The following is a 25,229-nucleotide window of genomic DNA, read 5'->3' as shown; positions in this document are numbered from 1 at the left end:
TGATGCAATAAAAACTAACCTGACATTGAAAAATATGTCATTATTAGCACTGGCTTCAACAGCAACCATAATAAGGATAAATATGTGGCTAATTAATTTAGTCACATACTACTGAAACAGTCACAAATCCTAAAGGTAATCCTAAAAGGTAATTGATTGTGAGCCTATTGGAGTTATCAGAAATACCAGTGATAGTGGAAGCGGACACAAGTTACATCGATACTGTGCATCACACACAGCTCAACTGTGAGGAAATACTATACAAATATTGTTTCAAGTATGAAACGAAACAGAGAGTGTGCGTACACAGTAAAACCCTCAGTGTGGTAACACACTTTGGTTACGCGCGTGCACACTGCACACCCTCAAGAGTTCAAGGGACACTCAGGATTTCACAGTGCAGCAGACCCAGATGAAGCTCTGGTGTTGTCAGGGTGAGTGAGGCCTGTGCAGGCGTCGTCCTCGAGAGGATCCTGACAGAGACAGAGAGCCCTTTGTGCTCCGTCGCCCCTCTGCCCCGGTGGCCTAAAACGGACCGGGACCGTCAGGGGACCAAGCTTTCCACTCGGTCAGAAGTGTTCTGTCGACAGCTCATTGATCATAGCTCATCTTGTCACCTGACCGGTCTTTGCAAAAACACACGTGTAGAGACACACGGATGTGTGTGTGCGTGTGTGTGTGTGTGTGTTTATATACTGTATATACGCACACACACAACTCACACATGTTCCCAAGCAGACACACACACACACTTTAAAACATAATCAGATACTCTACAGTGGCACGTAAAACAACATTGAGCAGGGTCTTCCTCCCCTGTGAGGGGTTGTAAAGCAGAGAAGAGTTCAGCAGTAGCTGTGCCGGTAGGAGGAGATTCGGAGCGGTCCCTGCCCCAGTTAAAACACACGGGGGCCACGGGCTGGGCCTCGCCGGCTGGGTTAACGGGCTCCCAGGGCCCATGAAACTGAACAAAAGACCCAGTTCTGAGCCGACCGCACAAGTCGCTGCCCGGGGGTTTCACAGGCCGTGTCCTCGGAGCTCGCCTGTCGCTGTTAAACTAAGTGGACTTTTATGGGCGAGCAGTAATGTGCGTCGCAACGAGCCAGTAGTGTAACTATGAGGCATAATAATCATAGGCGAGCATTGGGGGAGCCTCGGTAATTATACCCATCGCATCGCCATGAGCCCATTCATAATTACGCCGTCTCCACATGAGAGATAATACACTGGACTGGTTGTAAAGTCATGGCAAAGCCACAGAAGTTTACTGTGCAACATGTCACAGCTGCAATCTAGAACTTAATTTAATGAATATAATGTAATTCTAACCAATATAGTATGTTAATATAACTAGCACTTCTGCAGTGGTTGGAGCCGAGGTGGTCTCTACTCTTCCTTTGAGAAATTTAGAGTAACTGATTGATAAGTAGCACTGCCTGAATCTCATAAGTTGCTCAGGAGTGCTCCTGGTCTCTCATTTAAGAGACCCAGGTTCAAAAAAATCCCAGGTATGATGACATAAATTAAGTTAAAGATTGCATCTTTAAGTACATTTTCAACATGTTCTGTTGAAATCAACAACATAAAAAGAGTAATGTGATATTTCACATACAAAAGAAATTAAGAAAATCGTATGCCCTGCTCAAAAAAACTAAATGTAATGTTTTATACGCGATTCCAAAAAGACAAGTGTGGATCCAGATCAATCGGTCATTTATTCAGCAATGTGTCGGTGAATTCCTCCATATCAATGTAGTGGAGAGCAGGGAGGGGGAATAAAGCAGAGCCTGAGCATGATGGCGTTCCAGGCTGCAGGCAGGTCAGGTGGCTCAGCTGTGCTGTGCAGCTCAAATGGCCCGTGACTTACCACACAAGAAGCCATCCCCAAGACTGATCATCTACTGCATGTGCAACAATATTTGCTTTATGGATGGCTAAAATGAATGAGGACTTTCCATGTTTCTGCAGGGCGCAGGAGTCAAGAGAGAGGAGTATGAAAGCACCAGACCCCGGGTCAAATGGTAGTCGCAAATAATTCTTAGAATTTGTTTTAGCCCGGAGTACGAGATGGGTGGGGTTTATGCAATGAGGATACTTCACATTACAAAAGTGCACTAAACATAAACTGATATGCTGCGTATATAACCATTCATGGTATTGAAACTATTGATTTATGGCTAATGTATGGCATCAAATAAGCTCAAAACAAACAATTTAGAGCTGAAATCCAAAACTCTCATGCTCTATATACCCATAAATCAAACCCTGGTATCAGGCATGAGAGAACACATTTCCACCATTCTGCCAATAAGGCGTTACTGTTTGGTCAGGCGAGATATTGCGCTGATCTTCAGGCAGTTGTCAAACAGTAGGGGCCCTATATTTCAATGAGCAGCTTTAGACCACTGTTTCCCAAACATCTGTGGGTCACCGATGCATTGTTATGGGTCCCCTTAGTATTTTGTCCCCATTTGTGTTTTAATTATTATTATTTCAAAACATTTTCAAAAAACATTACCAAAAAAGGATAAATTAAAAACAAAATCCAAAGATTGTTTCAGTGATGTCTTGAAGAAATGAAAGAAAAATCTAAGAAATTCCATAAATTAGAACAAATAGTGAAAATAGCCGATCTACAAGCTCATGTGGCGCAAAGCTAGTTTGGGTCCCGGGCAAATATCTAATTTCTGTATTGGGTTAGGGAACCATTGCTTTAGAATGCATAGCGCATGATTTAAAATGTAACTGGTGGTATTCTGCGTTCGCTCCTCACACCATTCAGTTTCAGTGATCCACTTCCATGCTGCAGCCAATTCTCACCCAATTTCTATAATTCAAAGTTGTTCATACAGTGCATCAATTAAGATTTAATTACCACTCAATCAATCAATCTATGGCTATGCTATAGCTGGTATTTCAAGCACATTAACTCTTCATTAATCCTGGAAAAAGGTTACAGCTGTTATGTCTGTTAGACGAGCGGTTAGTTGCATGCGCACTGTGCACTGAAAATATCTGAGCTCCAAGCTGACAAAGCATTGCAGAATGCAGACTAGTGCGATACGTTATGAGTTTGGAGATCAGATATTTTTGTGCAGCAACAGCGTGCAACTACGGTAAGTGAAACATATAAATGTCTCAACTCCCGTTTGGAGAGCTCTGTCGGGCTGTCGATGTGAGGAAAGAGAAGGGGGGAGTTACGCAACACATTGGGATGCTTTACTAATAGCCAACTTTTAGCCAAAAATGTGTTGACATGTCAAGATACCACAGATGTCTGTTGGACATGCGACATGATTTAGGCAAAGACAACAGTGATTGACAGCCATGCACTGCGTTTGGACATCTCTCCTTTCAACGTGACGTTTCGGTGAGCAGAGAGCTTTCGTTTCACCCGTGTCTCCTGTCCTGACATCATTATATCACATTATTAATGCTGGCTGGTCCCAGTGCTCCCGCTCTCTGCTTTCACTTCAGACACAACAAGGAAAGCATCCTGTGTTCTTTTGATCTTAAACGCACAAAAGACAGCACTGCGCTCGAAAGATAGCACTGCACAGTGCACACCACAACTTTGTTCTTAAAAGGCAATGGCCAAAACCGATTGGTTTGATTACTGTAACGCCTAAACCACACCTATGAATATCCAGGGCAGTATAGCGGCTAGTTTCGGTGTTGCGCTTGGCCGCAGATAACAAAATAACACTGGGTCACACCCCCACGGCCCAAATGAAGACACGGTAGGCGTTCATGTGACGTTGAAATAGGGCTCTATACCTAGGTACCCTCCTACATAACAGCAGCTCTATACCTAGGTACCCTCCTACATAACAGGCTCTATACCTAGGTACCCTCCTACATAACAGCAGCTCTATACCTAGGTACCCTCCTACATAACAGGCTCTATACCTAGGTACCCTCCTACATAACAGGCTCTATACCTAGGTACCCTCCTACATAACAGCAGCTCTATACCTAGGTACCCTCCTACATAACAGCAGCTCTATACCTAGGTACCCTCCTACATAACAGCAGCTCTATACCTAGGTACCCTCCTACATAACAGCAGCTCTATACCTAGGTACCCTCCTACATAACAGGGCTCTGTACCTAGGTACCCTCCTACATAACAGCAGCTCTATACCTAGGTACCCTCCTACATAACAGCAGCTCTATACCTAGGTACCCTCCTACATAACAGCAGCTCTATACATAGGTACCCTCCTACATAACAGCAGTTCTATACCTAGGTACCCTCCTACATAACAGCAGCTACATAACAGCAGCTCTATACCTAGGTACCCTCCTACATAACAGCAGCTCTATACCTAGGTACCCTCCTACATAACAGCAGCTCTATACCTAGGTACCCTCCTACATAACAGCAGCTCTATACCTAGGTACCCTCCTACATAACAGCAGCTCTATACCTAGGTACTCTCCTACATAACAGCAGCTCTATACCTAGGTACCCTCCTACATAACAGCAGCTCTATACCTAGGTACCCTCCTACATAACAGCAGCTCTATACCTAGGTAGGTACCCTCCTACATAACAGCAGCTCTATACCTAGGTACCCTCCTACATAACAGCAGCTCTATACCTAGGTACCCTCCTACATAACAGCAGCTCTATACCTAGGTACCCTCCTACATAACAGCAGCTCTATACCTAGGTACCCTCCTACATAACAGCAGCTCTATACCTAGGTACCCTCCTACATAACAGCAGCTCTATACCTAGGTACCCTCCTACATAACAGGCTCTATACCTAGGTACCCTCCAAGTTAACACTGTAGATTAGCTTGTTATATTGTACAGTATACCCTACCATACAGAATGACTGGTTAATTAATTAAATCAAGTTCCAGATTTTCACATTTAAGAAGTTATGCTAATAACATATGGCCCATGAGCACGTTTGAGATGGCAGCTATATTGTACTCTTGCTATATCATTTTCTTTAGCTTATCAGCCATAATGTAACACAGTAACACAATTATATTATTTTGTGTCAATTAAATGCTTGATAAATTAAAAATACGAACATAAAAAATGGTCTTCTCAATTATTCGATTAACTGAAAATGTAATTGAAAGAATAATCACTAAGAAAATATTCGACAGTTGCAGCCCTGCAGCTGTAGTTCTTCTCTCATTCCTGTGTGCGCTCAACCCCAATCTCTACTTGGTGTCTCTCCCAGCTCTACAGAAAAGACAGCCCACTTCAGTCAATGCGGTTGCTCGACAAATTTGATACACACGTCCATTCTGCCCCCGACCTCCATCCCCGTTTCCACCCTTAAATAAAATGTGTAAAGAGACAGGAAACACTGGATTCGCTGTATACTGTAAACATTCCATGTCTTTAACCAACCATACACCGTGCCTTACTAGGGTCTATATACTGTATGTATAATGTTTTTACGGTGTCGAACCTGTGGTCGCCTTCCCCACAGTGCAACACAGACACTGCTGACGTGTGCATCCTCTATATCTGGGCGGGATGGGGGGGTACAGGGGTATGAGTACTGGGCTTTTGTCCCACCACATGTCTATTGTGGCTCAACCTTTCCCTCGGGGGCAATTAGGACCTTTTAGTTTGTTGTAAGAGGACCTAAGTACGAGCGGGCCGAGCCAGGAAAAACATTTTTTGAGCTAAACCAAAAACAGAAGCGCATTGAGCTCCTCCGCACTCTCCGGACTTCTGAGCATCTCTCTATTAAGGACTGTGGTGCAGCCCTACACTGAACAGACAGGAACTGTGGCAGCTTTACAGGGGGGGACGGGGACGGGGGGGCGGGGTGCAGGGGGAAGGGAGGTGAGGCTCCAACCCCACCCTGGGCCTTGCCAAGAGGGCAAACAACTCAAGATCGACAATGTTGGTGGCAAAAGGGGCACACTTTGAGAGAAGGGTTTTGGAAAGACAAACTTTTTTTTCCACTTTCTCACGGCTGGATGGAAGACAGGAGAGAGGGAAGAGGTGTGACGGGGCAACGGTATGCGGCCGAGATCTGCCGTGGCGTGCTGAAGGCAAACACGCACATGTTGTTTGACACAACAGGGACACAGGGCCAATGAAAAGACATTACTGTAAAAGTAAAGGCGGCTACAGCGAAAAGTGTCGGTTCCCCACTTGTGAGAGATAAGCGTATGTGTGTTAGTCAAAGAGGGGCTGTTTACACAGGGATGAAATTGAAAGCGTCAGTGTGTAGGAGAGATGAAGCGAGATAGAGACCTACACTGTGTTAATCTAACTATGAGAGTGTACACATTTAACCAAATGGACCCATGTGTAAAAGTACATTTAATTACATTTGTAGTTCTCTTGAGTTATAGAACATTTTACCGTGCAGAAGATACAAAAGAGAAAGAAAGAAAGAAAAAGTAAGACCTTAGGCATGAAAAGTGAGAGGAAGATTGGACAGAAAGAAAGAAAAGTGCAGGAACTCCTGGTGGACACGGGGGAGTGGGGGGGCGCTTGTCTTGCTGCAGAGAGTGAACGTTTCCCCATAGCGAGCAGGAGCGGATCAGCAGAGGTGAAAAAGCATAGAACCTCGCAGTGCAAAAATGCCATGAGTGATGAGGAGGGGTTAAGAGAACTGAACCCATTTAAGTCTCCCAAATAAGGGCTGTGGGAGCCCATGATGGATGCTCCACGGCTCCCAAGAGTAGACGAAGGTAGAGAGAGGGAAGAGGGAGATGGGTGGGGGGAGTGACTAAGATCCCCCCCCCCCTCTGAATAAAAACAAATCACTTTGATGAACAGCAGAATTAAGAAAGGTCTGATGTCTACAAAATATATTATGTCATGAGTACAAAATGTAAATTAAAAAAGTCATGAAATCATGTTCCAAATAACAGATGATAATTGGAATAATAAATTGTGTCATTTTCTTTCCTCCACAATGCAAACACTAATTCCCATTTGGAAGGCATATAGAACAGAACTTTGGTGTTCACATACACTGGCTGAAAAAAACAAACAAGAAACACAGTCAAAACGATGCCAGAAGCACTTGCTGTTGATAAGCACAAGACAAACAGGATTTACCCTGTAAGGCCTGTTGAAAGCACACAGCACTTGTATTGCCCTACTAAAAAGTGAAAAACTGGAGTGGTGTGCGGGACGGCATGCACATCAACTTAGGGTTTCTCCTGAGAGCATCCTGTGTGCCGTACGGTGTTACCCAGCACTGCGCTGTAATAAACAGTTATAGTATGTTTAGACAGACCAAGAGCTTAGCATTCTTCCATTACCAGCGTGTTCCCAGAAGAACCCACCCTCTGCGAGTGTTTCTCTCTTCCAAAGTGCATGTGTGCATGTGTGTGCACGCCTGTGAGAATGTTTAAGTATGTGCATGCGTGCATCTGTCCAACCACGCTTGGATGTGCACACAAGTAATTGTGTACACACATGTGTGCCCGTAATAAAATATTTCATTGGCTTCCTCTCCGAATTGTTACAAGTGGTGCCATTATTTAAGACAGGGCTCGGGGGCAGAGTACGGAGAGCAAGGGTGGTGGTGGTGGTGGGGGGTGTTGCAGTGCACCAGTGCTTAACAAGCACACTTAACCCCAGCTGGCCATGCTTGGGTGAAGAAAGGAGAGGTTGTTCCCTACCAGTGACATGGCACAGGAGGGCAGACAGGCCAGGCTAAGGAGAGGACAGGGCAGCATCGTTAATGAAACAGGCTCAATTACACTAAACACCACACAATGAAACCGGAGTGAATGAATTGTTTTACAATTTCACATTTATATCTTGAGAATTTAGCTCTTTAACCACTTAAACCCTATATACTTTGTCGACCAGGGGTACCCCAGGTATACTTGGTGCCCTCCTTTTTTCCCTATACACCAAATCAAATGTCTTTGATAAAGGGATTTTGGCTATGTTTACCAAACGTTTGCAGTTGAACAGTAACACTGGGTTCTCAAGTGGTTATTTTATACTTTGTAGTACTGTGTGTGACATGTAAAAAACATAGCATATCTATGAGCTCAGAATAGCGATGCGGTGTGAGCTTGTAGAACTGCTATCGTTGTGAAGATTGTCACCTATAATTACATTCCCAAAATAGAGACACCGTGGTGGATGTCATTCAAGTTTAGTTAACATTAAATACTGTACGTCTGATGAGGACTGCATTTGGAAAAAAAAAGCCTGACATGCTTAACTAGATTAAGAAATGAAATAATTGTTTATTTCTAAACCAACCTTCGCCAGTATCTGTGGAGAGCTATAGAGGTGGCCTAATACAATCAGCATACCCAGATAAGGTGTGTAAACCAAACGACCAGAACTGGAAACAACACTAAAATTTACGAGTGGTCAAGACCGAGAATCTCCCCAAAGACAAGCCATCACACGGACATAAATCAGTGTGGAGGATATTGTGTTTTTATAAGTTCCTGAGTAATAGCTCTTGTTATATTTGAGCTGTCACAAACATGGTCAAAAAGCGGTTAAATGGAAGGCTGCCTCAAGTCGGTCCAACTTCATGGGAACTGTTGAAAAGAAATCTCAACGCTGTCCTCCGCAAATAAAATGTGCATTTGTCATGTTGCCGTCATCGGTGCTTGGTACGAGCACATAAATAATAATAATAAGCTCTGTGGTACATAAAAGTGTTAGAGGCTCCTTGGCAAAAGGTTGACAGAGAAAGCAGGGAGAGGCTAAGAATGAGAGAACAAAAACAGAAATGTCTGTGTGGCCAATTCCCACTAGAAAGCTAGACTAACTCTCTCTTCATGCCCACTGGAAAAAAAGGAGTCTGTGAGAGGGTCCGGGGGATCCATAAAGTCTGGCTAGGTAATTGATTGCTCCTGGTAGGGCAATCTGTGTGGGATCCCTGTTTTTCTTTTTTTTTCAGCCTGTAGGAGCAGAGAAAACACTCACACGCGGGTGATTCTCAGCGATAGAGCCATTAGAAGGAGACTGACTGGGCGAGGGGTGGGGGGGTCCCCCAGCAGCAGGGATGTCTACGCCTGAACCACTTAGATATTACAGTACACACGCGCAAGTGCGCACGCGCACTCATCCACAGTCCCAAAAAATCCCTAGCCTAAATACGCCGGCGCCCAGTGTTAAAGCCCTGGGAATTAGGAGATGCGACGGATACGAGTACGAGAGATGGGAATCCGCCCTCCCAGACGAAGGCGCATTAAGCCGTGACCTATGGTCCCCCCGTCGAGTAACATTTAGAGAGAGCTTCCTGCCACTCTGCGGGCCGTTCATCACCGACGCGAGGGTGGGCGGTCACCATTCCGCACACGAGATGGACAGACGCGCACGTATTCACACACACACTCACACTCACACTCACACACACACACACACACACACACACACACACACACGGTGGCCGAACGGATTGCGGAGCGGTCTTGATACCGGAAGGTCGCCAGTTCGAATCAGCGGTCCGACACGTTAAAATTACCACCGCTGAAGTGCCCTTGAACAAGGCATTGAACCACTACGATGAAATGTTCTATGAGCAGGGCCTGGCTGGAAACAAGTTCTTGAGCTTAGCCCAGATACCCTGGGTAAATATAGTAATCATTTCATTTCATTTCATTACACAGCCTTATATATGTTTCAATCGTTTCAATTGAAACGGGCCTTGAGCCTCCAGGGGCCTCCTCTACATAGACTGCTATTGGCCAAGAGTGACAAAGAACTGAACCGGAAGTTCACCGAATGCATTGGAGTCTATGGACTTTAGAGTGGAGTTTACACAATGCATTGGAGTCTTTGGACTTTAGAGTGAAGTTTACGGAATGCATTGGAGTCTATGGACTTTAGAGTGAAGATTACGGAATGCATTGAAGTCTATGGACTTTAGAGTGAAGATTACATAATGCATTGGAGTCTATGGACTTTATAGTGACGTTTACGGAATGCATTGGCGTCTATGGACTTTAGAGTGAAGATTACAGAATGCATTGGAGTCTATGGACTTTAGAGTGAAGTTTACATAATGCATAATGCACTTCCCGTTGCAATCAGAACTGCAGCATCACTCCTGATCTTCCGCCGTAGTCTGAAAACCCTACCTTTTCAGACTCCATCATGGCCCATAGCACTTACCCTACCCCCTTAGACAGCACTTCTTAGACTTAGATAGCATTTGAAACAGACTTATAGCATGTCATGTAGACAGCACAATTTTACATAATGCATTGGAGTCTATGGACTTTAGAGTGAAGCTTACAGAATGCATTGGAGTCTATGGACTTTAGAGTGAACTGTCCTTGCAATGGCTCTGTCCTATCCTATCCTAGATAATTTAAACTGTCCAATGGGAGGACCGTGTTGTCACGCGCATGTCACCCTGACTCAGACATACCCATATAAGGCACTGTTTCCCAAACAGTGGGTCGGGAGTCGGGACCCATGTGTGGGTAGCGGCACATTTTATGAGTCCCTTCGTTTTGTTTGCGACACGCATCCGGTTTTGCGGTCCATTTTAGATGCTACATTATTAGCGCTAATGCTAACGAGCTAAAACGAGGCCATCATTGGTCTAGAAAACGCCCAATGTTCCAAATGGCGATCAGCGGAAAACCAGAAAAGACCTCCGAACATCAGACAACCAGAAAAGACCTCCGAACATCAGACAACCAGAAAAGACCTCCGAACATCAGACAACCAGAAAAGACCTCCGAACATCAGCGCTTTGTCAAAACCATGGAGAGCTTTGTGGATTTAGAGTTATGAGACACTTCAGTCGCCACGTAAACAGGAAGTGAACGGCAGCGTGCGTGCGCCAAACCGGTCAAGGAGTGCTGAAGAAGGAGAGGCCAGGAAAAAAAAAGAAAAAAAAAAAGATTACAGCAATCCCATTTTAAATCATTATAAAAGCTTATATAGCGGAGAATTCCGTCACAAGCAGCTGACGGTTGGATTTTATATGGCGGAAAACTCGCGTGCGCTTTTTATCCAAATCACTTTAGACGTGCATTACATTCACCCATGAATTCACACATTCACACACCGATGGCGGAGGAAACCATGCAAGGAACCAACCTGCACATCAGGAGCAATCAGGGGTTCAGAGTCTTGCTCAAGGACACCTCCACACTAACTCTGGGGGTGTAACGAACCACTTAAGCACTACTTTGAGTAAGAAACTGTTACCATAGAACTAAGTATTGTTTCCCTTAAGAAAGGCTAAAGAGATGCTCCCCCTGTCCAGACGACGGCACTGTTGCCCACAGAACGAGTTGAACAAGGACTTTCAAAGTTACTTTACACTGGACTTTGGCTGCCTATGTTTATATAGTTTCTCTTTATTTGAGTCATTTAAACGGTTTTCATGGTTATATAGTGTATTATTATCAATGTCTCTACCAAGTTCTGTGTTTTGCTTGAAATAATTGTATTTGAGTTCGTTTTATTACACTCTGTTATTGTATAGCTTTTAATTTGAAACTGTGAGAAACAGGAAGGAAGTAGATGAGAGTACTTTTAGCGCGGTCTTTCTTGGCAACAGACAGAGTAGTATAAAAGAGAGTAATGACACTCTCGTTGACTCTCATTGTAAGTTGTAACAATGGAATGCGGAAGTGCTCATTATATCTCAATGGAATAGTTCCAGCCATAGGAGCAATGTTTGGAACTATCACCCATAGGCACCCGCTTTGCGGCGAGATCAAAGCGTGTCACCACTCTCTTACTACATTACTCTGGCAACAGAGCCATGAATGAAAACAACAGCAAGGGAACGCTTCAGTGTTCAGAACGAAAGGTTCATTTTGTTTAAGCACCTGGCTGAGGGCAACAAGTTCTTACTGTAAGCAACCCAGAAACACCGTAAGAACTATAGGTGGAAAAACACACAAAACAATACACAAATGTTACATATATGGCTTCTGATTAAAACAATTGACAAACCATACAGTAGCAAAGCTGAATAAATCAAAGTCACAAATAAATCGATAACATTTGACAATGAGCCTCTGAATTACTATTGCTCAGCATGAACTATTTTTATACCAAACTGACAATCCTTTGAGTGCAAAACATGACTTACTGAATCATGAATTATCTTAATGACAAACCTTTACATTTTATCCCTTTGAACCAATAATGATGGAATGTAAATTACTTTATCTGTACTGAATCATTTTAACAAACAAGGCTAAGATTATTTGTAAAACACATTATTTTGGAAAACATGAAATGTACCTTTTATTCCATCAACTGTTAATATTAATTACCTATCTAAACCCAAATAATTATATATTTGGGACTTTGATTTTCATATAGTTACAGTATTCAGCTTTGCTACTGTATGGTTTGTCAATTGTTTTCATCAGAAGCCATATATGTAACATTTGTGTACTGTTTTGTGTGTTTTTCCACCTATAGTTCTTACGGTGTTTCTGGAATTAAACATTCTAAATCATCAGTTCGAGTCGAGAGCTCATCCTTTCATCAGCCGGGGTTGCTTACAGGGGGAGCCCACAGGGATCGAACCGGGAACCTTGCGGTTCCCATCGGGATTTGACCTTACCTCATTTATTATTGATTTGACCCTTGACCCCCAAAATTGGTCCTGTAGTTACTGCAATTTTTAGAACGCTTTTTTTCTCTAAAACAAAACAAATTTAAACTCACATAAGTAATTTTTTTGTAAAAACTCAATTTAGATCAAAAATGTAGTTTTCTGGCTGTGGAGAGCAGTGTTGCTATCTGCTGTATTATCGGTTTTCCCTCCTTTTAACTTGTTTCTTTCTTTTTTACGGGCTGTTATTTTTGGTCCTGCCAGTTCCTATTGGCTGTTGGTAGGCATGGCTGCCAGTTCCACTTCTACTACTACTACTAGTAGTAGTAGTAGAAGTAATATTGCATTGCATCGCAGCCTTCCAATCAGCCTCGTCAATTATTCAGCCTCATCCTGTACGTCCACTTATACCTAGTTGGCAGCAGCTAAAGTTGCGATTGCATCATTGTATAGCCTATGCTGCCTTCCAGTTATACCTTCAGGTAAAAACATTGTTTAATCAAGCTGCTTTTGTGTATTTTTCTACTTGGCTGTGTATGCTGTTCATGCTTTGAAGTCCGATAATACACACTGACCAAAAGAAAAAAAAAACATTTTATTTATTTTGATTATTTATTAATTTATTAATTGTTAAAATTATGACGTCATGAATGGGGCCTCCCGATCCTTAAGGCCGCCCCTGCACGCCCCTGCGCGCACACGCACGCACGCACGCACGCACGCACGCACGCACACACACACACACACACACACACACACACACACACACACACACACACACACACACACACACACACACACACACACACACACACACACACACACACACACACACACACACACACACACACACACACACACACACACACACACACACACACACACACACACACACACACACACACACACACACACACACACACACACACACACACACACCCCTCCCGCTTTACAATAACACGTCGGCAGTCACAACTCCACATCTGTCACGGAGGGACGTGTTTAGAAAAGAGTCATCGTTATTAGTCTTTTATTTGCTGGAGCTGGGCGGATGACGGGGTAGGGGTGGTGGGTTAGAGGAAGCCTGTCTGGTTATCATCCAGTTCTTCTTCTTCTTGTCCTCACTCGGTGACTCCACGCCGGGGCAAAAGCTCGGACTGACCGGAGGAGGGTTTGGGGGGCGGGGTGCGACGGGGCTCAAGGAGCACAGATTAGCGGTGCCCAGAGTCAGACGGCCCCCGAGGGGTCTTAAATCACAGTCAGTCACTCCCTACTGGGCTTGCAAACATCACCGTTCCCATCGACGTCCCCCATACACACGCATACCGTATATACACACGCACACACTATCAGAAACCTCACTGTCTTATCAATTAGCTTACCGGTATCTCACTTATCGTATCTCATTTACCTTCGGCTGTAACATTCACGTTTATATCAGATGATGATGTTAACATCATTTCTTACTGTCAAACAAAACCTTATCTTACATAGGGATATTTGGGCCCACGCAAGAAAAAAAGCAAGTAAAAGCAAAATGTCTCAATGTAGATCCTGCTATACGCAGAACCATACGCATTGTGAACTTGTAGATCTGGTATTTTTCTTCGCTATTTTTGAAAGCTTGCCTTTTGAAAAGGTTTGCCTCTAATGACATCTAAATTACAGACGCCTGGCTGTAAGTGGTCCCAAGCTGATACATCACATATATTCACTCAAAACAAAATGACAAAAAACACAAATTAAAACGTGTGTGTGCGCGCGTGCGTGCATGTGTGTCTATTTGTGTTTGTGTGGCTGTGTGCACATTTCTGTATAATTCTTAAAATGTCTTGTGACTTTTAATGTGAAACGCAGACAATAGAGACACAAACACAAGGCAAAGACATATAGGTTGTAAAGTCACTGCTGTATGAATCAGTGTCCTTGTTTGTATGCGTGCGTGCGTGCCTGTGTATGTATACGCATGTCGTGTATTTCTGTTTAATTCTTCAGTTGAAACTCAGACAATAGAGACAGACATAAGCACAAGGCAGAGACATTTGGATTTTAAAGCATGAATGACCATTGATAGTGATCAGTAGGAGGAGCAGACATAACGAGACATCTTTCCCTGCCTGGCTCCCAATCTTTCTGTCTAGCAGACCTTTTATATTCCCTTTAGAACAATCACATTCCTACATCGAGGCTTTTTCCACAAATACACACTTCGACATGTGACACCTTCAACTGAAAGCTCCCAACAGACCAGACATGTATGTCTACTTAAGTTTCTTTCTACACTGTCTCCCTGGCTAGCAGAAGATGTTTTGGTTTTTTTGCGTGCGTGCGTGCGTGCGTGCGTGCGTGCGTGCGTGCGTGCGTGCGTGCGTGCGTCTGAATTCATGCTCACCTTTGTTCCCAACCAGCGCTACAACAGGCTGAATGTCGGACTCCTCGTTGGCTTTCTTAACCATGTTGAACCAGTCCTCCAGATTCTCAAAGCTCTGGTAGTTGGTGATGTCATACACCAGAAGAACACCCTGTGATTTGGGAGAGACACACAGGGATCCCCAGTCAGAGACCCCCACTCACCTGGCTCATATTGATTGATTGAATACTTTATTAGTCCGAAATGTAGCAAACTTTTGGGCTACTTGTCCCCACTGTGGTTCATTCAATTCATCAACATAGCATAAAAATACACATCATCAACAAATATAAAACACTATATGTACAAAGTAGAAAAAGGGAGAAATGGAAAAAAAAATAACATGTCAGCAGTGAATGCCATCTCCTTTCATGGGCAAAGCTGTTTTGAAAGAAGCTAGTGATATGGGATGGTGTCAGGGCATTCCACATTTTGCTCCTGATGAATGGAGCATTAGTATGGGATTGAATTGTTCTCTGCAAATGGGACTTCATATTGTGTTTGGGTGAGCAAGCAGCAGGTGGCAGTGCTTCTCTTCTAAGGACAGTCTGATGAGGACACACACATTTGCTCACATAAAAACACACACACTTGCTCTACGACTCCTTTTGTAAAATTGACACATTTTCACATGGTCAAGTCCCGTCCACATGGAAAGAGTTCCTAGCTGTGTCAGCACAAGACAAGACGACGAAGAGGTAACATCTAATATAAATCCATAAAAGACTGCAAAGATTTCTACCTCTGTACTCGACTACCATTTTATATTCCATGCACTCCCCTCTTTCATACATCTAGGTCGACTCGACAGGGATATTATCTGTGCACTATATCGATGGAACCCTTCTTCCATTCCCTAGTATTGGTTGGTTTTTTTAACATTGACAATCTATTCAATGTTTGCGCTTGCTCGGAGTCGTACTGAATAAGCGCAGGAGTTAAACGCTAAATAATTCCAATGTGAATGCTGGACCATCATTCCACTCACAGACTCACAGTCAATGTCGGCATTATGAGGACATTGAAACAAGAAGCGAATCAGATACAAACCATTCTGCAGTGTTAAACAACACATACAAGAGCCCCCAAAAACGGCATGACAATCAATGAACTAATTAGTTCAGGTTTTGTCAGTTCAAAAGGACTGAATATGAACGTCGTGGGCCAAGTTAAATATGTCTATTTTGATTGCAGGGTGAAGGGATGGATGTTCTTTTCTGTTCCACGGACACGCAATGTCACAACACGCAGGGTCTCCGACGACAGCTCACACTCTGACAATTGTACGACGCCGCTACGGACGGCTATGATTGATTACAGGCTGCGCTGCCTCCAACAATAGTTGTGAAAGTTTAACAAATCACCATGTGAGAAACTCCCTAAGCAAAGTGTCGTAATGTGGCACTTCACTGTTGTTGTGAGAGGCACGTCCCTCCATGGAGGACATGCACGTGCATGTCCGCATGCGCGCGCAGCCGCGCACACACACACACACACACACCACACACCACACACCACACACACACACACACACACACACACACACACACACACACACACACACACACACACACACACACACACACACACGCGCACACAGTTTTAAAGCAGGTGGTTTCATAGCTTCCTACAATGAGTACTTGAGGTGCGTCTGGAGGTGACAAATAGATGTAGTCTATAGCAACAATGCTACCTGCAGAGGTTGCCCGGCTATTACACAAACAAATACAACTCTCACACGGAAATTGCAGTGTTTGCAAAGGGTTGCTCACTGTTATTGTAATTACATTGATAATTAAAATTTCCACATATTGAAAAAAAACTAATGAGAGCGGAGCCCATATCTACTATTGGTGAATTAAAGTAAATTAAATTAAACAAAAGCAATATTATTCATCCATGTTGTGTGTGTGTGGAGTGGACTTGTGATATGCATGCATTGTATGCACTGTACTGTTATATATCAATATCTGTATGTAAGATGCACAAATGGGTTAATTTTGTATGTGCTTCCCTGTGAACCCAAGTGAGCTATAATTTATTGGAGTTGCTGAGGCATTATAAAAGGCAAACATAACCATATACCCTTAGTAACTGGCTTCTATTGGATGTCACATCACATATCCTCGTCGAGGGTGAGGGCATCAACGGATACGTGAAGCCTTTCAAAACAGAGCAGTACACTGCAATTAAGTTGTCCTTCCGACTGTGCTCGACTCACCAGAATAATTTCCACAAGATAGAGACACCTAGCATCCACTGAGCACGGCGAGACTAGATTCTGAAATGCTTATTGTCTGTTTGTTGGACTGAGAGTGCAGACTTTACAGGAAGATGTGCAATGTGCTTTGAATAGAATAAATGTCATCCCTGTTTTGGGCAGATCTGTCTGGTTTTTTTACATACTTTTTTAAATGTATTATTAAATTGATAAAATTAAGAGATTTCCGTATGTTAAAATAACCTTTAAATGGCTCTATACTGTATTCTGATAGCAATCATTGCTATGGAGTGTCAATAACAGGGGTTGCCCAGCTCTCCCCATCTATCCAATCAGGAGAGAAAACTCACACAGGAGGATACAGGATAAACAAGTGAAGCTGATGAATGGATACTCTGCCCTGATTGGATGTAATTGGCTAACCACCTGAAAATGCAATTCTGTTTAGGGTCGATCATAAAAACGCCTTCTAAAACCTAACCTGAGGTTTCTGAAAACCTTCAAATTCTTATTCAAAAATGTAAAAATAATAATAATTATGTATAGAAACTACTAATGGGACACAGAGGTAGCCCCCGGATTCAAAGGTATAACAAGGAATACATGGGTAAAAGAGACGGAGAGACTAGGAGACCCCCGTTACTGAACAACAAACACTCTATAGCAGTGATTACTATCAGAAGAGCTTTATAAAGCCTTAAAAAGGTTTTTTTAAACCAGAAAATGACTTACATTATCGTTAAATTTACATTAGGTCAAACATATCAGATATATCTATATGTCCCAAGTCTGATCGGAACCAGGGATAAAACTTTCATCACCACATGGGTGGATATCAAAAGCAGAGGCATGGACTTTCACCTCTCCGTCCCCCCCAGCAAATCGAACCCTGCATTCGCAGGTGTATTTGGGCACATGTGGGTGTCACCGTACATGAGCTCCGTAGACGTATTTATCCAGCATTTTCCCTCCTAGCGTTTGACCTCCGATGTCCCACACCTGCAGAGTCACGTTCAAATTACCTGAAGAGAAAGAACAAATGTCCCACATATGAAATAGTTTGAACGCAACCCACTAACAAGTACAAATGTTTTAACATATCTTTGTTAAGGGTATGTGATGTACGTTGGTCAAGGAACCGTCACCAGTTTGTGATGGTTTTCCATCTCGGATGTTTTTTCTGTCTCTCTTTTAAAACATTTAGTCGTTTGTTTTAACAAAGCTCATAATCCGCAGAAAAACGGCGAGTCAGCCGTAACTGGAGCCCCGCGTTTTGGGTGAGGGATTTCTATAATAAAAGTCGTCGTTGTTCATATACTACATATTGGAAACAATAAATCAGAGATTAATCTTTCATGCTAAACCGCTCACGCCTGGCAGGTCACCCACACCTCGCATCCAAGAATATCCAGGTCCACAGATTGAGAGCGTGGGGGGGGATAGGTATGCTTACCCTCTAATTTAAACATTCTCAATGGCCTGACAGGAGGAAAAAAACAAGCACTTATTAGCCTGGGAAGAGCTGTTTGCATTGTGACTTTTTCTGCCAAGTCGAGGAAAGTGAGGAGAATTATGTGTTAAGAAAAGCGGCAACAATTTAAACAGACAAATACAATGAAAAGAAGATTTGCTGTGATTTCTGTGGATGAAGCAAAAGAAGACTAAGTGAGCAGTTTAGCCTAAGTTATGCTTAGACTTACAATGGTGCCACTCTCGGAAGATAACGCAACATGAAAATCTGTTATTATCGGAAAGCAACACCATCGCATGACGAAGCAGGAATTAGGCTTGAATGTTGCTGTAATAAGACTAGCTCTGTACCGGGTGGGAGAAGCAATGAAGGAGTGTGCGGACACGGCTCGACGAATCAACCCCTTCATGAGTCCCCCTTTTTTGACCCAGAGGAAGGAAACGGCAATGTTCCCTGTGACTACATCTAGACTATACAGCATCAACATGAAGCTACATTTGAAGAAGGCAATGAATAACGGACCCTCCGTGTTACTGCGAGTGATCGGCGGCCTCATCCGCCACGCTCACACATGAACTTTATTTATGTTTCGGGAGATTCACGCTGACTCGACACAACCCCCGTCCCACTCGCCCACCCCCCCCAGACATTACTCCTTTGCTCATGTGGTAGATTCACTGAAATAGCACACATGCGCCTTGATAGAGGGGCCTTCCAAGACATTTTTTTAAAAAGCCAACAGTAATAAAAATTACACATTGATAAGAAAATAACATCTCTCACAGGGCATGCAGAAATTGCAGAACATCCCTGGTTTAAGTCCAGCTGAATACCTGTGTTGCATGTCCTAACCTCTCTCTCTCTGTCTTCAGTGTCTTTACTGTCTAAAAAGACAATTTAAGAAAAACACTGTCCCACATTTATCTTTTATAAACAATGATGGAGATGGAACTAGTCCAGACACAGTGGCATCCAACACAATTAGGTTGTCAAAGTATATATCAACAGATGGCTCCGGGTGGCGCAGGGCTAAAGTTCCTGCCCACCACCATGGAGACTGGAGACTGGGGTTCAATTTCTCCATGGTGCATCCGGCTTGGCCGGGCACTCCAGCAAACACAGGTGGCCGTATTCACGAGCGGAAAGCTGGCAGAGGAGGGCAATCTCTGTCGCTGCACTTGGGACTACTACGGGTTAGCCGGGGTACCTTTTCAGCAGGGAGCAAAACTGGGATGGATAGTGTGTTCATCCACGCATGTTATACCCTCCTACTGAAGATTCTCTGTCAGGTGAAAAGAAGCGACTGGTGAGTGGTGACGCCATGTGTATTGGAGGAAACACGTGATTGTCTAACTCTACACCCTACCCAAGACCAATCTTGGTTTGCAGTGACAGGGACTATATACATGGGGTGAATTAGCAATTTAAAAAATTGGGGAGAAAACAGGGAAGAAAGTATTTATCAAGGTAATTTCCAGCTCTGATCAACCCTCCTGTCCCCACCCCCACTGCCCCTGCTGGCGGACACATCTGGAAGAGGTATTGTTATAAAAAAGTGCACACACAGAGGAGGCTGTTGTGTGCCAATCGGCCTCGCCTCACCTCTCCCAGCATTGGAAAATCTACATTAAGTTTGACAAGCTGGACCTTCATGTGTAAGAGAGGGGCCAGCACTGGCTGTATAGGCTACTCTCGCCCCCGTTGCAAGGAGAGCCTTATAGCCCCATTGAGCCCCAAAGACCCACACAACCTCTCTCAATATAAAGGGCAGGGGGGGGGGGGGGGGTCCTAACGAAGCTCCAGACCACCCAGCTCGCAAAGCCACCCTCCTCTTCATCAGCTCATCAACACCCAATTCCTCCAGAAAATGGGCCATTTAACAGCTCTGGTGTTGAACCAGTGTTATAGCTGCAGCAAAGATACAGATGTCAGCCATCATAAAACAAAAGGTCATTGCTTGATATGCAAAGGATCAGCGCTTTCGGCAGAATAAAAAAAAGAACTGTACTACTGGAATGAAACTTTCTACAATTAACAGCATTGTACACGGTCTTATTTTAAAACTTGAGCCTTGCAGCATGTGCTTACATTTGGCCTTTTCATTTTTGATTTAACCACAACATTTTTGGGGGTTTAGTTCTCTTAAGTCCCATAAGCTGAGACTGAAACAAAACCAAAATAGTATATTTCAGCCAACACACAAGACGCAAATCAGCATAACTTTTACTTTAAGCACTTAATTTGCCCTAGCTTAATGGTATTTTATTACTAATGAAAGAATGGAGCCACTTTGCAGACTTGTGGAGCTTAAAGCTGTGGCCATTTAAAAATGTTGAAAATCCCCATTTCATAGAGTAGGAAGTCAAAACGAGTACCTTCGTCTAAATATAGCATTAGTCAATAAACATTTATTTTACAGATCTAAGCGGGGACATAGAGCATGGCTTTATTTCCGCAGGTTAAACATAAACAAATAGGAACATGAATGTTTTATGTGGTGCAGGACAAAGATCAGTTGAACTTGGGATCTACTGTATGAATATAAAATGCTAAATGTATTTACTCTGCACTGTACCCACAGAATTATGAGCGAGGCTTTGGCCGTTTGGGCATAAGTTGTCCATTGGCCTTGTGGAGGAAGGAAAAAAAACGCTTGGTGTTTGCTCTGGAGAGGAGAGCTTTCACAGTGAATAACGCTGAGAAGTGGCAGACTCTCCACAATGTGGAGCTACTAGAAAAGACACATTCAAACAGTCCTGAGTTAACCTGCGGATCTAGCCTCTAATCGCTCTACCTGGAAATGCTGGTTTGGGGAAATAAAAAATAAAACAAATAGCAGTACCAGAAACCGTTAAACATGGAATTATCATAGAATATTATCGCACTGTGGTGCATCTAATCATTTGTGGTGAAAACTAACACTTGATTAGACCTTAAAACCCCAGAGATATCAATAAAGTAGGGATGTCCCGATCAAGTTATTTCTTTGCCTTTAATCATATAATCAATTTCATATTGAGTATGTACCAAGTGCCAAGACAGAGTCCTGATCCGATATTTACATTTTTGAAATAGTTAAAGTTAGTAAAACGAATCCAATTTAGGTAAGATATGCTTGACGCTTCTTGAAACACTTGCATTTCAGACGTTACACGTGGCTGTTGGACTGCTTTCATTTTCCACTTTAAAATATCTTCTAGCTATAGTCACATTTTAGCCCCTGCTAAACAGTTTCTGCCTCACTGTGGCAAGTTGAGAGTAATCCCCTTTTACGACACCTATACTGTATGACAGCTACTGTATTATTATATTAGAAATATAATAATATTGTATAATTATTTTATATGCCATCATAACATTATTATTACCATTATAATTATTATTATTATATAAATGACACAGAGGCAATTTGTTCATATCATGTTAATTCTGGCCTATTAGGACCCCTATATAGACATTACTTGGCAACAAGCTTCAAAATGTAAGTGGTTAGTTATGTGACAATATATCTTTGCACTTAGGTAAATCTGAAGTGTTTTATTTGGATCAAGGTTTAAATGTAGAGACTTGCCTGGTTTTTCTGTGGAGTGCCATGTGATACAGAAAAACATTCTGTTACTTATCTTGGATGTGAGCTGAACCTATGTATGACAGGTGAATCTATGGCCCTTACTGTTATTGGGGAGGTTCAGTCACAAGCCATGTTTAGCAAGAATACCAAAGTTCCTTGATAAAGAGACCATAAGGACATACATCATTAGTTCAATGATACATTGATTACTCTCCAACTGCCTGGTACAATTGTATAACAAAAATAACTAAAAATACACTAGCGTCATAAACCGCAGAACAACTAATGAGGGTAGTCCTTAGACCCCAAGAGAACAAATGAGTGCAAAGTAAGAACTGGCTTACTGTTGATTTTAGGATTTTGAAGTTAAAGAATGTATCATGGTTTATATAAGGTTCGACATGGTATTCTTTGCTAATTTATTTTTATAAGAAATTTCCATAATGAATACGAGGACTGCTGTGTACAACCTGAAACTGCCTAATTTAAGAATCAGGTTAGAAGTAGGCTACATTTCTCTACTCCAGGTGGGGAAGAGTGGAATAAACTCCCAAATAAAATAAAATCAAGAATACGTAAGTATTAAAAAACATTTGTAAAATGGCAGCGAATGCACATTAATTTTTATGATGTGTAATCTGTGGAATATGTGTGTTCATGTGTTGTTTATAATGTGCTACGAGTAGCTTACACACTAGAACACTATTCCTGCCTGCAATCCAGCCAATACAGGAGCGCAATGGAAATAAGTACCATATCCTGACAGAATAGGTATATGCATGTGTATTTTATATGTATCAAATACAATTACTGTACGTAGACAGAGTGCAATGGGGTAGAAAAGGGCTTAATCACAGCTGATATACCAATCAATAAAAGAATATCTCTTGATTAGCTTGCTATAATGTTTTGGCGCAGATTGGGATGTCCCTAATATGAAGGCAAACAAATCTAATCAAAAAGGTGATTTGACAAAATAAAACTATTTTTAAGCTGTTACATTTGTAATGACCAATGGGGATTCAAATAGATAATTATGCCACTTAAACATTCACATAACCCCACATGAATAGCACATATTTTAAAAGGTTTATAATAGAGCATTTACGGTTACAAATAGTCGTACGTTTCCCCCATAACCTTGCAGGACAAAATATTCCATTGTATTAGCAAGTCTAAAAAGCCTCCTGCCCCCTGTGTGCTTATAGAGCACACGTGTCCATGCTGGGGGTGTACAACAAACTATAGCATTCCCAAAGGATTGTGAAGGTGTCTCACCTGGAAGAGTTATTCTCTTCAGAAAGAAATCCAGGCCCATGGTTTGTTTGTACTGTTTCCCAAAGGCCTCCTGTGCAAACCTGGTGGCGAGTGACGTCTGAAATAGAGAGACAAAGGGAAAGTCAGTGAATGAGTGCTGAGTGCTTTGGCTAGCAAGATCATTCAAAATCTGTAGCTCGAGGCCCAACCAAATGAATCTATAAATAGTCTGATCAAATTAAATAAACATACTCACAGCTGCACAGTCAGTACTACATACTAGTGTGTGTGTGTGTGTGTGTGTGTGTGTTTGTGTGTGTGTGTGTGTTAATATCTACTGTAGTGTATATACGTACACATACGTACATACATACTGACTGTACATAGGCTTTAGTCAAAATCATGGCATAAGCCAATGTAGTGCAAGAAGCTAGCAAAACATTTTCCAAGAATAATATATTAGTGTGCTTCCTAAGTTCCTGAGAAGGGTACTTAGGTGCTGAATAGAATTCACAGCCAACTAATTGCATTCCACATCAGAGAAAACATTTGTTTCATTCAAATTGACCAAATTCCAAGAAAGGATTTTCCAGTTATTTTTCCAGACCAGTTATTATAGCCTACATCTAGAAGGGTAAATAACCTAACCAGACAAAAAGGCTAATGTATCCAATATCCTAACAGAACACCTGATTTAGTAGTGCATCCTCTAACAGCAATGTAATGTAATAATTACAAATTCACATTACACACACATTTGTATTATGATACATATTCTCATTAGTAGCATTATTATTATAGTCATTGACACTGCAGGAGTCTCACAACTTTGTCACGGGTGTGACGGTGAAAAATCTATGTGAATTACAAAAACAGGTGTCGGGGAATGTGTCATGTCAAACTGCAGACCCAATAATCGCCACGAATTACAACAACACTCCATCACTCCTTGTCACTGTTGTGTCCCGAGACGACGGGAGAAAAATGGCATGTTAGGGGCCCGCCTGAAATCCATGGGAATTCAGTGCAGAGTCTTGACATGCCAAGTTTAATTCATTTTGATGGATGAGGATGAAAAAAGTGCTGCATGTCTATTAGCTATCTTTAGAGCAGTGAGCTTACATAAACATAGCAGAGAGCCGTAACAGTGGGACTTCCTTGGTCTTCATGTGGCAGCGAATGCATTTAATGTGCTACTTGACAGTCATTCAGGATTTGAGGATTTGCGCTACATTCAGTGGCACTTTACTTTACAATGACCTCATTCCAGTGTATTAACTTGTGTATTAACCTATGGAAAAGTATTGTAAATACGCTGTGTAAGTACTAAGTACTTGTTGAAATGTGATAAAATAGTATGATTCAAATTTTGAGAAAACTGGCTTTTGCTAACACAGTTGCTAAAAGAGATTATTGACAAGCTGCAAAGATTAGGACACTGGAATTTTTTGCTAAAATGTTATTCTTAACTCTTACTCAATCTACAAAGCATTCACTCAGCCCTACAAAGCAGTCTACCTTCATTCACCCTGAGAAGTGCGTCGGCTTCAGCCAAAACATGTTTGAAATAAAGGATAGGATTTTAAGGCACAATGGAATACAATTAAGGTCACTTTTGGCTTGAATTGAATCTTCAATTAAGGCAAGAGACCAATTTGGTTTCCTCAGTACTGTCACCTTTGATATCAAACCTTAAAGTTTATCCGAGCATGGATCTGCTAAAGTAATCTTGGAATTCCATCCCCAACACACTGAATGTTTAAGGCTAACCTTTAGGGTCAATGGCT

At 42.5% G+C, this 25,229-nt stretch overlaps 1 protein-coding gene across 2 annotated transcripts in view; it reads right to left on the bottom strand.

Moving 5' to 3' along the window:
• The window catches only part of rab28 (RAB28, member RAS oncogene family), a 40,971-nt gene that overhangs the window by 11,346 nt on the left and 4,396 nt on the right, over positions 1-25,229 (bottom strand). For both annotated transcript variants that reach the window (XM_079504686.1, XM_079504685.1), the window contains exons 2-4: positions 23,464-23,560; positions 18,077-18,165; positions 14,905-15,034 (exon numbers count right to left, since the gene is read on the bottom strand). In XM_079504686.1, coding sequence (XP_079360812.1) covers positions 14,905-15,034; positions 18,077-18,165; positions 23,464-23,560 — 316 coding nt within the window. The remainder of the gene's footprint in view (positions 1-14,904; positions 15,035-18,076; positions 18,166-23,463; positions 23,561-25,229) is intronic.

The sequence above is a fragment of the Electrona antarctica genome (assembly GCF_951216825.1).
Source record: "Electrona antarctica genome assembly, chromosome: 1".
Taxonomy (NCBI): Eukaryota; Metazoa; Chordata; class Actinopteri; order Myctophiformes; family Myctophidae; genus Electrona; species Electrona antarctica.
The sequence above is the reverse complement of the archived record's forward strand: the minus strand, read 5'-3'. Positions and strand labels throughout refer to the sequence as shown.